Here is a 13544-nt window from a genome sequence, read left to right as displayed (position 1 = left end):
ACTAAGGGGGGATACAGGGGATCTAGAGTTGGGGTCCTATAGTTTCCTGACCCCTTTCCCCTTTTGGCTACTGGTAAAACCTGGACTATTGGATTCCCCCGTGCCTGCAAAACAAACTCCTCGGTGGCTTTCCCTCTGGCGGCAGCGGCAGCTGGGCATGCTCAGTTAGTGCGGGCCGGCTCGGGGGCAAGTAGGAAGCTTTTGCGCCGAGCTGAGCTGGAGGCTGGAGGCTGGAGGCTGGCTGAAGTGGGAGGGGATAGGGGGCAGGGGGCGGGGGGAGGGTTGGAAGCCGGCTGCAGGCGCCTGAGGTTGCTGGGAGCGCTTCCTGACCTCCCAGCCCCCTAGTCAGCCCGGACGAAGAAGGAGGGAAAGGAGGAGAACTACTGGGGGAAGAGCCTGCGTGGCCCGGGCTCACTGAAAGAGCAGCGGCGGCCGCAGCAGCGGCAGTGAGGCAGGCGGAGCGGGCATCAGGAACTCGCGAAGCAGAGCCAGGAGGCGTGCGCTGCTCAGGACCCGCGGCGGCTTCGGGGCGGCGGCGGCCGCTGCTGCTGCTGCTGCTGTTGTTTCTGTGCTGCTGCGATGTTTCACTGCATCCCCCTGTGGCGGTGTAACCGTCATGTGGAAACCATCGATAAGCGCCACTGCTCCCTGGTCTACGTCCCGGAGGAGATCTACCGCTACACCCGCAGCCTGGAGGAGCTGCTCCTAGACGCCAACCAACTCCGCGAGCTGCCCGAGGTGAGTGTGCCAAGCCAGGGCGCCCGGGCTCACCTGGGGGAAGGCCGGGAAGCGGGCAGGCGCGCGCAGCTCCTGCCGGCTGCTTCCTGGAGAGCGTGCCCAGTTGTGGGGCAGCTCCGCCAGTCTCAGTCCCAACTCTGCATGTCCTGGTTGCCTTCTTTCCTCCGCACTCCCCCGACTCCTGGGGAATCTGGATGGACAGGTGCCCCATTGCCTCATTCACCTGCTTCCCTCCTTCCCCCCATATGTGTTGTGATCACTGACGGGTACCCACCACAGGCGGAAAAAGTTTAATTTTGTTTTATTGTTTTGTTTTTAAGGTAGAGGCTTGTGCAATTAGAAAACTGCATTGGGCTTGGCAAGTTATGAGACAGAAGTCCAGTAAGTTAGGTTTCTGGACACACTCTTTCATACTGATGAAAGTACCCAATTCCTTATTATGCTAGATTTGGAGCCCGAGCCTTTGGATTCGATTCTGGCTCTGTCACTGAGTACTTGTGTTGAACCTGGGGAAGTCATTTCTACCCCCTGGGTCCCGGTTTCCCCCTCTGGTAAAATGAGGGTTGGACTCTAAGAGCCCTTCTCGCTCAAAATCTATGAGCCTGTGAAGAAATGTTTCTCATTCCAAACGCATTGGAAAGAGTTGTCGCTTTCAGGGGCTTCATCTTCCACTGGGTTTCATGGCCACCGGCCAAGCCCCGGATCCTTCTCAGACCTTAGCCAGGGCATGCATTCCTTCTTGGCAGCTAGGATTCTCCAGGTGGTGAAGAAGTAAAGTCAGCCTACCTATCTGGGCATCTTAATTGGAATGTGTTCTGAGCCTTATCGGCAGGTGGGCTGTGCGCAGGACAGCTGTAGATTGGCTAGTCCTGCTGTTGGCACTGGGTGTAGCTGACGTAGTGAAAGATAGTGGAGAGAGGACTGGGTGTGGGGAGTCTGAGGTGTGTTTCCTGGTGTCCACTGCTGAAAAGCTGGATGCCCGGCCCTGCTGCTGGGAAGGTGCACCCTCCTCCCTCTTCCCCTCCTCTCTCCCCCACCTTGCTTCCTCTTATCTCTTCCCTGTCACTTCCCCACCCCACCCCACCCCCTTCCCTCTCTACTCCCTGAGTAAAGTACCTGATCTTCCTCTTTCCTGATCCAGCTCAAGGAGGGCAAAATTTTGATAACCAGATAATGGATTCCTATTGATGCATTCTCTCTTCAGTTGTTTACATCAGTGAATCAATCATTCAGGTGCAGTCAGACGGGTGAAAAGATACGTGCTGATTGTACTTTCATCAGGGGACTTCAGGGTTTCTGAATTCTTAACCTCCATGCCTGCTTCGGGAGCCAAATTGAAGAATGACCAGAGAGAAATGTCCACCTTTATGGGTGGGTCGGAGCTGATAGTTCTCTAGGGCTAAAAGGTGTGCAGGAAGTGGTAGAGCTTACTGCCTCAATGACTGTGAATTAAATTTTTTCCTAGTCTGGGAAATTTATTAAATTATATTCCCCCACTACTGCTAGGAAGAGTTTCTAAAGGTTAATGAGTAGTTGAAATTCAGTCACGTGGCCTCTGTTATCATCCCAAATAGATTGCTGAAATGAAATGCTGCCTGATTTGCCTTGATGCGATCTCCATTATTGACAGTTAAAAAAAAACCCTCAGAGCTGTATGATTTTTTTTTCCTTTACCTTTTTCAAATATTATTCTTCATGTAGATGTCTTTGGTTTACCCTTTGCACAGGAGCTAAAGTTGGAAGGGGCCTTTGAGATCATCTAATTCAAACCGTTCATTTTACAGATGAGAAAACTGACGTTCAGAGAGGTTAATTTATTTGCCCAAGGTTAGCTATGTAGCTGATTCAAACTCAGGGATTCCAAGTTCAGTGTTAATCTGTTGCACCAAGTTGCTTTTTCTTTTGGGTCTGGAAATCATGGGGATTTCCTTTACTTGGGAGTTCAGCAAAGCTGATTTTTTTTTTAAGTTCAGTAGCAGAAAAGCCATCTCTTTAGGTAGTTTACTTTTCAAAGGCATTTTCCAAACATGGTTTATTTCTTTACTTTTATCTTTGGTTTAAGGTATTAAATGTACTATTAATTAATTGTGGGATCTTTAGGTGAGGTTGTCAGCCATCAGTATAGAAATACATAACCTAATAATTTTAAGAGGCCATAGAAAATGTCATTCATACTGAATAATGTGGTGAAAAGTTGACATCCAAACTGGAAAAGTCTGACAGTTGTGGCAGTATTTGTAGAGCTTCAAGGTTAAATCATACATATAAGGCTGGAAGGATCTATTCCAGTTTCCTCATTTTGCAGCCAAGGAAACTGAGGTACAGGGAGGTTAAGTGATCTGACCAAGGTCATACAGGTAGTAAGAGGCAGAGGCAGGATTTAAACCCACATCCTCAGACACTCTGGAGCTAGTATTCTTTGCACTGAACCAAGATCATCCATCCCTCTTTGCTTCTGTAAATTGTTGACTACCTTGTTGTGTAAACTTTTATGAACTTTTCTATATACTTTTTTTTAAGGAAAATGATGGTTTTAAGTTTTTTGGAAATGACAGGTATTTCTGTTGACACTAAATGGAAAATTTTCAGTAGCCCAAAATGTAGTATAAAGAGATTGTGTCAAGGGAAGCGAATGAACAAGAAGTCCCTTCAGAGGCATTTCTTCCTAAGGTTACCCATTGCTCTAACTGTGCTCTTCAGAATTCAGTTAAAAAAAATTTAGACTCCCCGTGCTTATTATTTTGAGTTTTACTTCTTGACTCGTGGACTTGGTTATTCCTAGGAGTAGTGTCTACTTTTGATATTCACTAAGCATTCTCACTCCTTGACCAGAACCTCTTAGTCTGTCATCTCTAAGAGTTGGAAAGACCCTTGAAATCATCTACCCCAAGGGTCCTCCACCCACTAGATCTGGATCTTCTGGCAGAACAAGAAAGCTTTACCTGAAAGATGTCTAAATCATTTGTCTCTCTTTCCTTTCCCTCCCATCTTAAAATCTACTTTACCTACCTCCTCCTCGGGGATTTTCTCTCTCAGTATGGCTCCTTCCACCACACAGGAATTTTTTTTTGGATACTAAAGGTATCTGCTTCCCACACAAAGAGTGGAGAATTCTGATCTGAACAAATCTCCTTATTTTCCAGGTGAGGAGACTGAGGCTCAGGCAGATAGGTTTAAGGGAATCCTTTTATTGAGAAAGTAAAGAGTATAATTGTATGCTATTAATGTACTTAGTCTGGCATGGTGGATAAAGTGCTGGGCTCTCTGGCTTGGAGTTAGGAAGGCCTGGTTCAAATTCTGCCTCTGATACTTTTATAATTGTTGCTTGCTGTTTGTCCTTCATTCTCAAAGGGGACATCAGGGATATGATACCATGACATGCAAGTGAATTGGATTTAAATGAGGGAGGGCTGTGCAAAGTCACCAGCCTCGCTTTCTCCACTGGAGCTATCTGGGTCCAGTGGCAAGATATATGTATAAATCAGACGACTGGAGACGGTCTTAGATTGCAGTGGTCCTTGTCTTTTTTTTTTTAAGCTAAGGTCTTTAACAGGTCTGAGTTTGACTGAGGCAACACCCAATCAGTGATTAAGGCTAGGTAAGAAATGAGGCAGAGGGAACTTCTTTTACCTAATTAAAAAAAAATCAATCTGGGAGGAGAAGACCCTCAGGGTTTCTGACCAAAACAGAAATAAAATGCTATTTATATTCATTCTGAGCCAATCTGGGCCCAAACTGTGACCAAGTAGAGCTTGGTCTGGGACTGGAGTGATTTGGGGTTAAGGCTGGTCTTTAAGAGAAAGAAAAAACCAGAAAATTGTGTGACCCTGGGCAAATCACTTAACCCTTATGTGCTTCTGGAAATAAATTTCCAAGGACTGGTGCAGCAGATAGGTGGATAGGGTGCTGGATTTAGAGCAATAGGGTTTGGGTTCAAATTCTGACTCTGCCCCCCCCCAATAAAAAACTGTATATGCATTAAAGAGTGTGTATGTGTATATACATACATGCACACATGTATATACGCATAAATGTACATATATATGTATATATGAACATACTCTTCTCTGACTGCAAAAGCCACTTGACTTCTCTGTGCCTAGTTTCCTCATCCGTAAAATAAAGGACTTGGATTAAATGATCTCTAAGATCATTTTCTTCCCTAAATGAAGGAAGTTGGACTTATCTGGCCTCTGAAGACTCTTCCAACTTTAAATCTATGATGATCCTAAGATCTCTAAATTTCACCCCTTTCTTCTCAGCCACCTCTCAGTTCACCTTTATTAGGTGAACTCTAAACCTGTTTCTGGACTGCAAAGCACTCTTGCAGGAAGATGCAGAACCTGATGGCTGGTCTCATGAGATAAATATTATTTAACTTCAACATGGTCCTTTTTGCTGCTTTTCATTCCCTTTTTTCATCTGTCATTAGTTCTCTAGCACAGCAGTCCTTCCAGACCTTAGGTCTTCTTAAACCTCCAAGATCTTTGCCCGTCCCTTATTCTCAGAGGGTAAACTTAGATCCTGTTTTACTAAAAAGATTGAGATAATTGGGGGTAATCTGTTCATGGATTCCTGTTTTCTCTTTAACACACCCCTTCCTATGCATTTATTTTATTGATTCTTTTCTTTTACATCCCATTTGCTTTTCCTAGCTCCCAGTTTTCCTCTGTTACCAAGAGAAGCAGATAGGCAGATCAAATGGACACAGCATATGCAATATTCCTTATCTGTAGTCTTTCCCCTCTATAGGGCAACTAGGTGGTGAAGGAGATAGAGAGCTAGCCCTTGAATCAGGAAGACTCATCTTCCTGAATTCAAATCTGACTGCAGACGCTTATAGCTATCTACCACATTATCCTGGGCAAGGCACTTTACCCCATTCGCCTCAGTTTCTCATCTGTAAAATGAGCAGAAGGAAATGGCAAATCACTCCATTTATCTCTGGCAAGAAAACTCCAAATGGGTCATGAATGAACAGCAACAGTGGCCTTTAGAATATGGAGATAGGTTACATCATTTGTCTGTGGAATTACATTTGGCTATTAAATTAATTTAAGTCAGGTTTTCTTAACCTGGGGTCCATAGACCCTTATTGATCTGTGCGTAAATTTCAGGGGGTCTTCAAACTTGGATAAGAACAAAAATGACATCTTTATTTTCATTACTATTTGGATTCCTTTGTAATCCTGTGTATTTTATGGCTTTAAATAAATGGCTTTAAATAAACTGAGATACAGTTGATTTTACCAGACTGGCAAGAGAGTCCAAAATAATACCAACCCCTCTCCCCCACCCCCCAGACAACAAAAGGCTAAAAACTCCTAATCTAAATGTTTGGCTTTTTTTTTTGATGGTTTTTAGCACAGGGTTTGAGAGTAAGAGGACATGATTATGAACCTTAGCATGCCACTTATTGCCTGGGCAAATTCATTTTGTTCTCTGTGGTTTACTTATTTTGCTTTGCATTGTGTCTTTTCAAGTTTATTTGAATTTCTCATATGCTTTTCAAGCGGTAGGGAGAGGTATTAGAGCTGTGATTTCAGTGCTTAGATGAGGAAACTCATTCTACAAATGCAGGTCAGCACTTTTGCTGATTTAGTGGGTACAATGCTTGACTTAGAGTCAGGAAGACATGAGTTCAAATCTTGCCTTAGAAACTATCTATATGACCTTGAGCAAGTCATTTAAATTCTCTCAGCCTTAGTTACCTCCTCTGTAAAATGAGGATGATGACACTACCTATCTCTCTCTCATAGACTTTGTGAAACTCTAAGGAGATAATATGTAAAGAGCTTTGAAAACCTAAAGCACTAATGAAATGCTAGTTATTATTACTATAGTTATCATTATGTCTTTTCAAATTTCTTTGAATTTCTCATACTTGTCATTTCTTATGGTATGATAATATTCCATTACATTTATGTAACAGGTTTTTGGCTGTTCTCCAACGATGGGCACCTAACTTTTCTCCCAAGTTTTTTGTTATCACAAAGAGTAAGGCTTTGATTATTTTGGTACACATGAGCTCTTTCCTTCAGTCATTGTCTCCATAGGGTATATGTCTAGGAGTGGTTATGCTGAGTCAGAGTTCAAACACCATACCCAGTTTTTTCTCATAATGCCAAATTGTTAACCAGAATAGCTGGGCCACTTAACAGCTCAATCAACTGTATATTTTTTCCAGGTACTTGTCCCTTAAACACTGACTGTTTCAGTCCATCACCTTTGACAGTTTGATGGGAGTTCTTTATTTGTATTTTTCTTATTTTCTCTAAATGTATTTTTTCTTTATAAAATCATAATAGTTTTAGAAAGGGCCCTGGAGGTCATAGAATCCAACCTTCTGCATAGTGTAGTCCTCCAGTCTCAGAGAAAGTGGTTTACTTCCTCTTTTTTTTTTTGTTTTTTTGGGCAGGGCAGTTGGGGTTAAGTGACTTGCCCAAGGTCACACAGCTAGTATATGTGTCACATGTTTGAGGCCAGATTTGAACTCAGATCCTCCTGACTCCAGGGTCAGCGCTGTACTCACTGTGCCACCTAGCTGCCCCCTACTTCATCTTTTCTAAAGCTAACCTGTCACCTGTTGCTTGAAGCCAATTATTTCTCACCTTTTGAATCTGTCTACCACATTTATGCCCATCTTCTCTGGCATCTTCAGTTTCCTCTCGGCATCGGCTCCTCATTTGCTTTTACACAGTCTAGTAACTAAAAAAAAAAAGCAGATTAATTCAGCAAACATTAGGCCCATATCTTCTGCTATGTGAAAACCTCTTTGGCTCTGATCTACCCCCTTCTAAGTATTCTCAAATTTCCATATGATTCTTACTCTTCATTGCCATACTTTTTGAATCTTCCCTCCCACTGCCTTCCCCTTTACTTCCTACTCATAATCCCTTCCTAATTTTGCAGTTTGGCTGCTGCTGCAACAACTATTCTTAGAAACTGTATTTGCTACTGTTATTAAATGGCTTCCCCTTTGCCAAATCCAGGCTCCATTTCTTTGCCATTTCTCTTCTTGACTTTTTCTCTTTTGATACTGTTGAATACATTCTTATCAAAATGTTCCCCTTTGGCTTCCGTGATACCATGCCTACCTGGTAGTTCTTTAATTTCTTTAAGTCTCAATTTCTTTTCTAATTAAAGGGGCCATCCCTTGACTCACTTCTTAAAGAGGCCTATTCACTGAATGGGCGTTACCTCACTCTAAGTGAGTACGTGAAAAGGACTTAGCCTAAAAGGGCCAGGGTCTCCCATTGCATCCTGGGTCATCTACAGTCACCCTGACGAATATCAGGTCACTGCATCCGGATGGGTCTGGAGGAGAAAGTGAGGCTGGTGACCTTGCACAGCCCTCTCTCACTCAAATCAAAGTCAACTGCAAGTCATGTCATCATTTCCCTGATGTCTTCGAAAATGAAGCAGAAACGCAACAGGAAGTCTCAGTTTCTTAAATCTGTGAAATAGAAATAACAGAACCTGCTGCTGGGTGCCTCACAAGATTGGTATGAAGATCAAATGAGATAATGAACAAAAGAGTGCTTATATGTGCTATACAAATATATAGTGGTATTATTATTCTGATTATTACTTCTTTCACATTTCTGGCTCCTGTCTCACTGGCCCCTTCCTTCTCCCTCTTCCAAATGTGAGCATCCTTCCACATTCTGTTCTTAGCTCCCTGACCTCTTTTAAGAGGTATGCAACTCAATCTTAAAGCTTCATGTAGCTATGACTAATAATAATGACCCCAGTATTTACTAGCCTTGTGGCATTGAGTAAGTCAGCTTTCCTCTCTGATCCCCCATTTATAAAAAGGGGATAGTAATACTTCCAATGTCTGCTTGCCTGAGGGAAAGTACTTTGAAAGCCTTGAAGGCTATATAAATGCTGCTGTTGTTCATTGCTTTTACTTTTATTTGTCTAATTCTCCTGAAATACTATTTCCATCCTGTGACTTCTTTGATCTGGAATCTACATTTGGCTCTCAGTTGTCTTCTGCAGTATCTGAACTTCTATACATGCCTTTTATTCATTCCATAATTTGGCCTCACCTTGCATTATTTCTTACTTTTTTCCAGTAAAAAGCCTTGTATATATAGTTAGTTGTATGGTTTTATTGTGTCATCTCACAGTTTACACTTGTTTGTAGTTTCTACCACATACTTACCTTTCCCCCAAGGCTTAGCTCAAGCATGACCTCTTTGGCTTTCTTCAGTGCCTAGCACATACTAGGTCCTTAATTAATGCTCGTAGATTGGTCCTGGGAAGTTGCATTGAACTCCAGCCTCTACTGATTTCTCTGTCTTCCGAATGCCTGCTGTGTACCTAGTTGGCGCCACATAGTTTTTACCTCTTCATTTTTTTAAAAAAGTGCCTTAATTTTGTTTCCTAAGCTGTTTGATGACAGGTCACATCTGTGTCTTAAGCTTTGTTTGTATTCTCCATGACATAGGATTCTGGAATTTTAGAGTTAGAAGGGGCCATCTAGCCGAGCCCCTTCATTTCATAGAAGTTGAAATTGAAGCCCAGAAAGATGATAGGAATTGATTAATGTCGTTGGCTGTTATTGTTGTGGTTTATCCTTCATTCTCAAAGAGGACCATGACATCAGCGAGGTGATGCCATGACATGCAAGTGAACTGGATTTAAGTGTGCAAAGTCACCAGCCTCAGATTCTCCTCTGGAGCCATCTGGGTCCAGTGGCCAGATACAGATTGGGACTAGCTGATTAACATCTTACAGTTTATTGGTAGTAGAGCCAAGGCTTAAACCCAGGTCTCCTTGCTCTTGGGCCAGTGGTCTTTCCACTACACTACTTTTTTCATGGAATCAGCCTATTTTAGACGTGCAATAAAACTTGTAGATACATGGACTTGTGTGACAAAGTACAAAGGCCTTTTACCTTTTGTCTGTAGATATAAATTTCCCAATCTGGTGTGAGTTCCTACTTATATGCCCACTGAAATATAGGAGTTGTGTTTATTTTAACACAGAATTGGTGTGAGTTCCTACTTATATTCCTGCTGAAATATAAGAATTATTCAGTTAAACCCCACAGTTTCCTACATTTTTGTATCGCTTTAAGGTTTATAAAACATATTTCTTGTAACAAATCTGTGTTGTATTGCATATCATATCCATTTTATATATCATCTTATTTTTATATTTATTATTTATATATTTTTATTTTATCCAGTCCAGCTAGGGTATCAGAGCCAGGATATGAGCCTGACTTCAGATCTAGTGCTCTTCCCACTACATTCATGTAGAAGCTTTTGCCTGAGAGAAATGATGAGACAAATGTATCAGTAAGGCAGTAATCACAATGTAGATGATAGTTGTCAAAATGCCTGTGTGCTTCTCTATTGCAAAATATACGAGATTCTCCACATAGAAGGAGTAAACCATTTATTCAGACACCAGAGGACTAGATCCTGTAGCCAATACGCCCAATCCATCACAGCAGCAAAGAATTCCATACACAGTACCACAGCAGAGAACCACTCCATCCCAAAATCTCTCAGCCCCCTGCTGGGGCCTTTCCGAGAGCAAACTCACTCACAGCCATCACACGTCTATTCTCTCTCCCTCAGCTCTATCATAACTGCTGTCTTAGAATTTCCTGTGACATAATTTCCCTTTCCTCTCAGCAAGCTCTTCCCACTACATGTGACTTAGGCTTCCTGTGATGTAAGCAGGTCACATGGCCTATTAATGGGTGGGAAAGGTCTTCAGATCTAAATTGCTATTACAATATCCACATCATGAGATTGCAGGATTTGAGAATAGGAAGAACTTTAAAAGACTGTTCCAATATTCTGCCTAACGAAAGAGAGAATGAATGAATAAAGTGTTTGTTAAATGCTTTCTATTGTGCAAAGCATGGGGCCAAGCTCTGGGAAAATGAATTAAAAATAAGAGAGTCCTTGCCTGTAAGGAGCTCACATTCTAATGAAGTAGATAACATGAGTGGTAGTCAGATGGAAACGTCCCATGGTCCTTGAGGTGCAGCAGCAAAGCAGGTAGTAATAATGCCTCTTCTTTGATGCCATTTCCAGTGATAAAATCTGGTGCTGAACCATTTGAGGCTACCAGGGACTTTGTTGGCCAAGGGAGCTGTAGCCTCAGGAGGAGCAGTTGCCAGGCTTCACCTAATGCAAAATTGTTTCTCAGATGGAGAGTGTTTTAAGTTTTGCTCTTGCCTAGCATAAATATTGTCACCCCACTTGTGAGTTCTCATTCACAGTGAGGCTGGTGATAATCATGGGCCTTTTTTCCTTCTTCTTGAGAATATGTAATTGTGAAAGTATGTTGTGTGTGTGTCCCGTACTATGAACTTAGGTTTCATATCTCTTACTGATAGTTAAAAAATTTCATACTCGATGAAAGTGTTTCTTGTAATGAAAGAACTTGGAAGTGAACTGATGACGGGAATTCCTTTGGAAAAATGGCCACAACTCTGACATAATACTTTAGAACTTTTATTAATATTATAATTAATAATATAAATATTAATAATATTTTATTGTTATAAAATAATAACATTAATAAAAGTTCTAGAATTGATAATGACCAAATAATGCTTTCAAAATGATTTTTTTTAAAAAGGCTCGATTTCCACCCTTGTATTTTATGGATGATGTAGAACTTTCTTCGTAACAAGCCCTCCCTCAAACCTCCCGAATAAAAGTTGTGTTTCTAACTGTACTCAGATTGTACTTTATGTAAAAACAATTCTATTAAAAAACAAACAAACATGATGTCATTATTAACATTGAAAATACCATACCAACAATAGTAAGTAGCTGTCTCTGGAGAGGACCTCTTTAAAAATGGTCTTTTAAGGCAAAGCTTTTATTTTGAAGGGCTACATTATTTGTTTGAGAGTTTACTTAGAACGGTGTCATGGCCTCAATAGAGTTTGCAAAATACTTCTTGTAATTATGACCAGAATAAATCTTTTCCTTCAGTTCAGTGAATCTATAAAATAACTTGAGAGGTTTTAGGTTCCACCAGACTAAGAAGTAGCAAGAACAAGATGTCCTGTACATATTTCAACTGAATATATCCTAAACAGTCATCTTCCCTTTAATCTTACCCTTCCACATTTCTTTGTTATTGTCCAAGAGCACCATTATCCTTTCAATGACCTAGGTTCATAATCTTGATATTATCTTTGTTTGACTCAGTACCCTCCCTCACCCTATATATCCAGTCAGTTGTCAAATCATGTCCTTACAATCACCATGACTTCTCTTTCATATTCCCCTTTCTCTCCATACACATAACCATCACCCTAGTTCAGGCCCTCATTTCCTTTTGCTTGGGCTATTGCAGTAGCTTCCTAATTGGCTTTACCGACTTGTCTCTCTCTTCACTAACCCACCCCTAACGTAGGCACCAGAGTTATTTTCCTAAAATATGGATTTGACCATCTTATTCCCTTGTTCAATAAACTCCTTACTTCCAATAGCTATAAAGGCTCAAATAAGAGCCCCTCTGTTTTTTGTTTAAAGGTCTTCACGAACTGGTACCGTCTTACTTTTCCAGCCTTTTGGCACATCACGCCCCTCCATGTACACATTACAGTTCAGTCCTACTTGCTGATCCTCAGCTATGATGTGCCCTCCTGTCCTTGTGCTGTTGAACTGACTGTTTTCCAAGCTGGGAATACTCTCCTTCCTTCCTTCTGCCTCTCGGAATTCCTTTCAAGAGCTAACTCAAGAGACTTCTGCAGGAATCCTTTCTTCATCCTGCTGCTAGTGTCTTCCTTTCCAAGGTTAGCTTGTATCCACTTTGTATATGCTTTGGGTATACCGACATACACACATTTATGTATATGATGTCTCCCTTGTTAGAATATTAGTCCCTTGAGGGCAGACACTTTCACTTTTGTACCTGGCATATTGTAGGTGCTTAATAAAAGTTTGATGGATTATTGTCTATCCAAAGAGGCCTTGAAAAAAAATCAACTCCGCCTCAATTCATAAAATAAGCATCTTTAAGTTGGAAGGACTAATCTAGTGGTCTGAAACTCAGATTGCATTTTTAAGTTTATAGAAATACCCTATTTTTACTATAATTGTCTGAATCTTTGTTCCTCTTTGTAAATTGGGAGGCAACGTGGTGCAGAGGCAGCTAGGTGGCTTGGTGGATAAAGTGCCAGGTGTGGAGTCAAGAAGACTCATCTTCCTGAGTTCAAATTTGTCCTCAGACACTTATTATCTGCGTGGTCCTGGGCAAGTCACTTCACCCTTTTTGCCTCAGTTTCCTCATCTGCAGAATGAACTGGAGAAGGAAATGGCAAACCACTCTAGTATGTTTGCCAAGAAAACCCCAAATGAGGTCATGAAGAGTTGGACATGATTGAAAAATGACTGAGCAGCCACCACCACAACAAAAATGTTACAGGGCAAAGAGCTGCAGGATTTGTACTCAGAGGATCCGGTTCAAATTCTGACTCTACCAGTCAGGCAAATCACTGAACCTCTCTGGATTTCATCTATGGAATGACTGGGTTGGATGAGGCTTAGGGTTGTGTCCAGCTCAGTAAGCCTGGGTTCCTAAATGCCTTTGAGTAAAGTTGTATTCAGCCTGATTCTACTCTTTAGTGGAGTTGATTTTAAGTCCTTGATCCTGGTACAGATGAAGGTGCCAACACCCAGATAAGTAAGTTGGCTTGCTGGTAGTCACATGCTTAATGTACTTTCACCTGGATAATGAGGAATGGTGATCTTTTTTTGTTTGTTTCTGTGTCATTAAGGAAGTTATGAGAAGTGATGAAATAATGGGTTAGACTCTGA

General features: G+C 41.7%; 1 protein-coding gene across 1 annotated transcript in view; it reads left to right on the top strand.

The window, feature by feature from the left end:
* Positions 1 to 579: 579 nt before the first annotated feature.
* LRRC1 (leucine rich repeat containing 1) overlaps positions 580 to 13544 on the top strand; it is a 184148-nt gene continuing 171183 nt past the window's right edge. The window contains exon 1 of the mRNA XM_036767575.1: positions 580 to 738. Coding sequence (XP_036623470.1) covers positions 580 to 738 — 159 coding nt within the window. The remainder of the gene's footprint in view (positions 739 to 13544) is intronic.

The sequence above is a fragment of the Trichosurus vulpecula genome, chromosome 7 (genome assembly GCF_011100635.1).
Source record: "Trichosurus vulpecula isolate mTriVul1 chromosome 7, mTriVul1.pri, whole genome shotgun sequence".
In the NCBI taxonomy this organism is placed as follows: domain Eukaryota; kingdom Metazoa; phylum Chordata; class Mammalia; order Diprotodontia; family Phalangeridae; genus Trichosurus; species Trichosurus vulpecula.
This window is presented reverse-complemented; position numbering and strand designations above follow the sequence as displayed.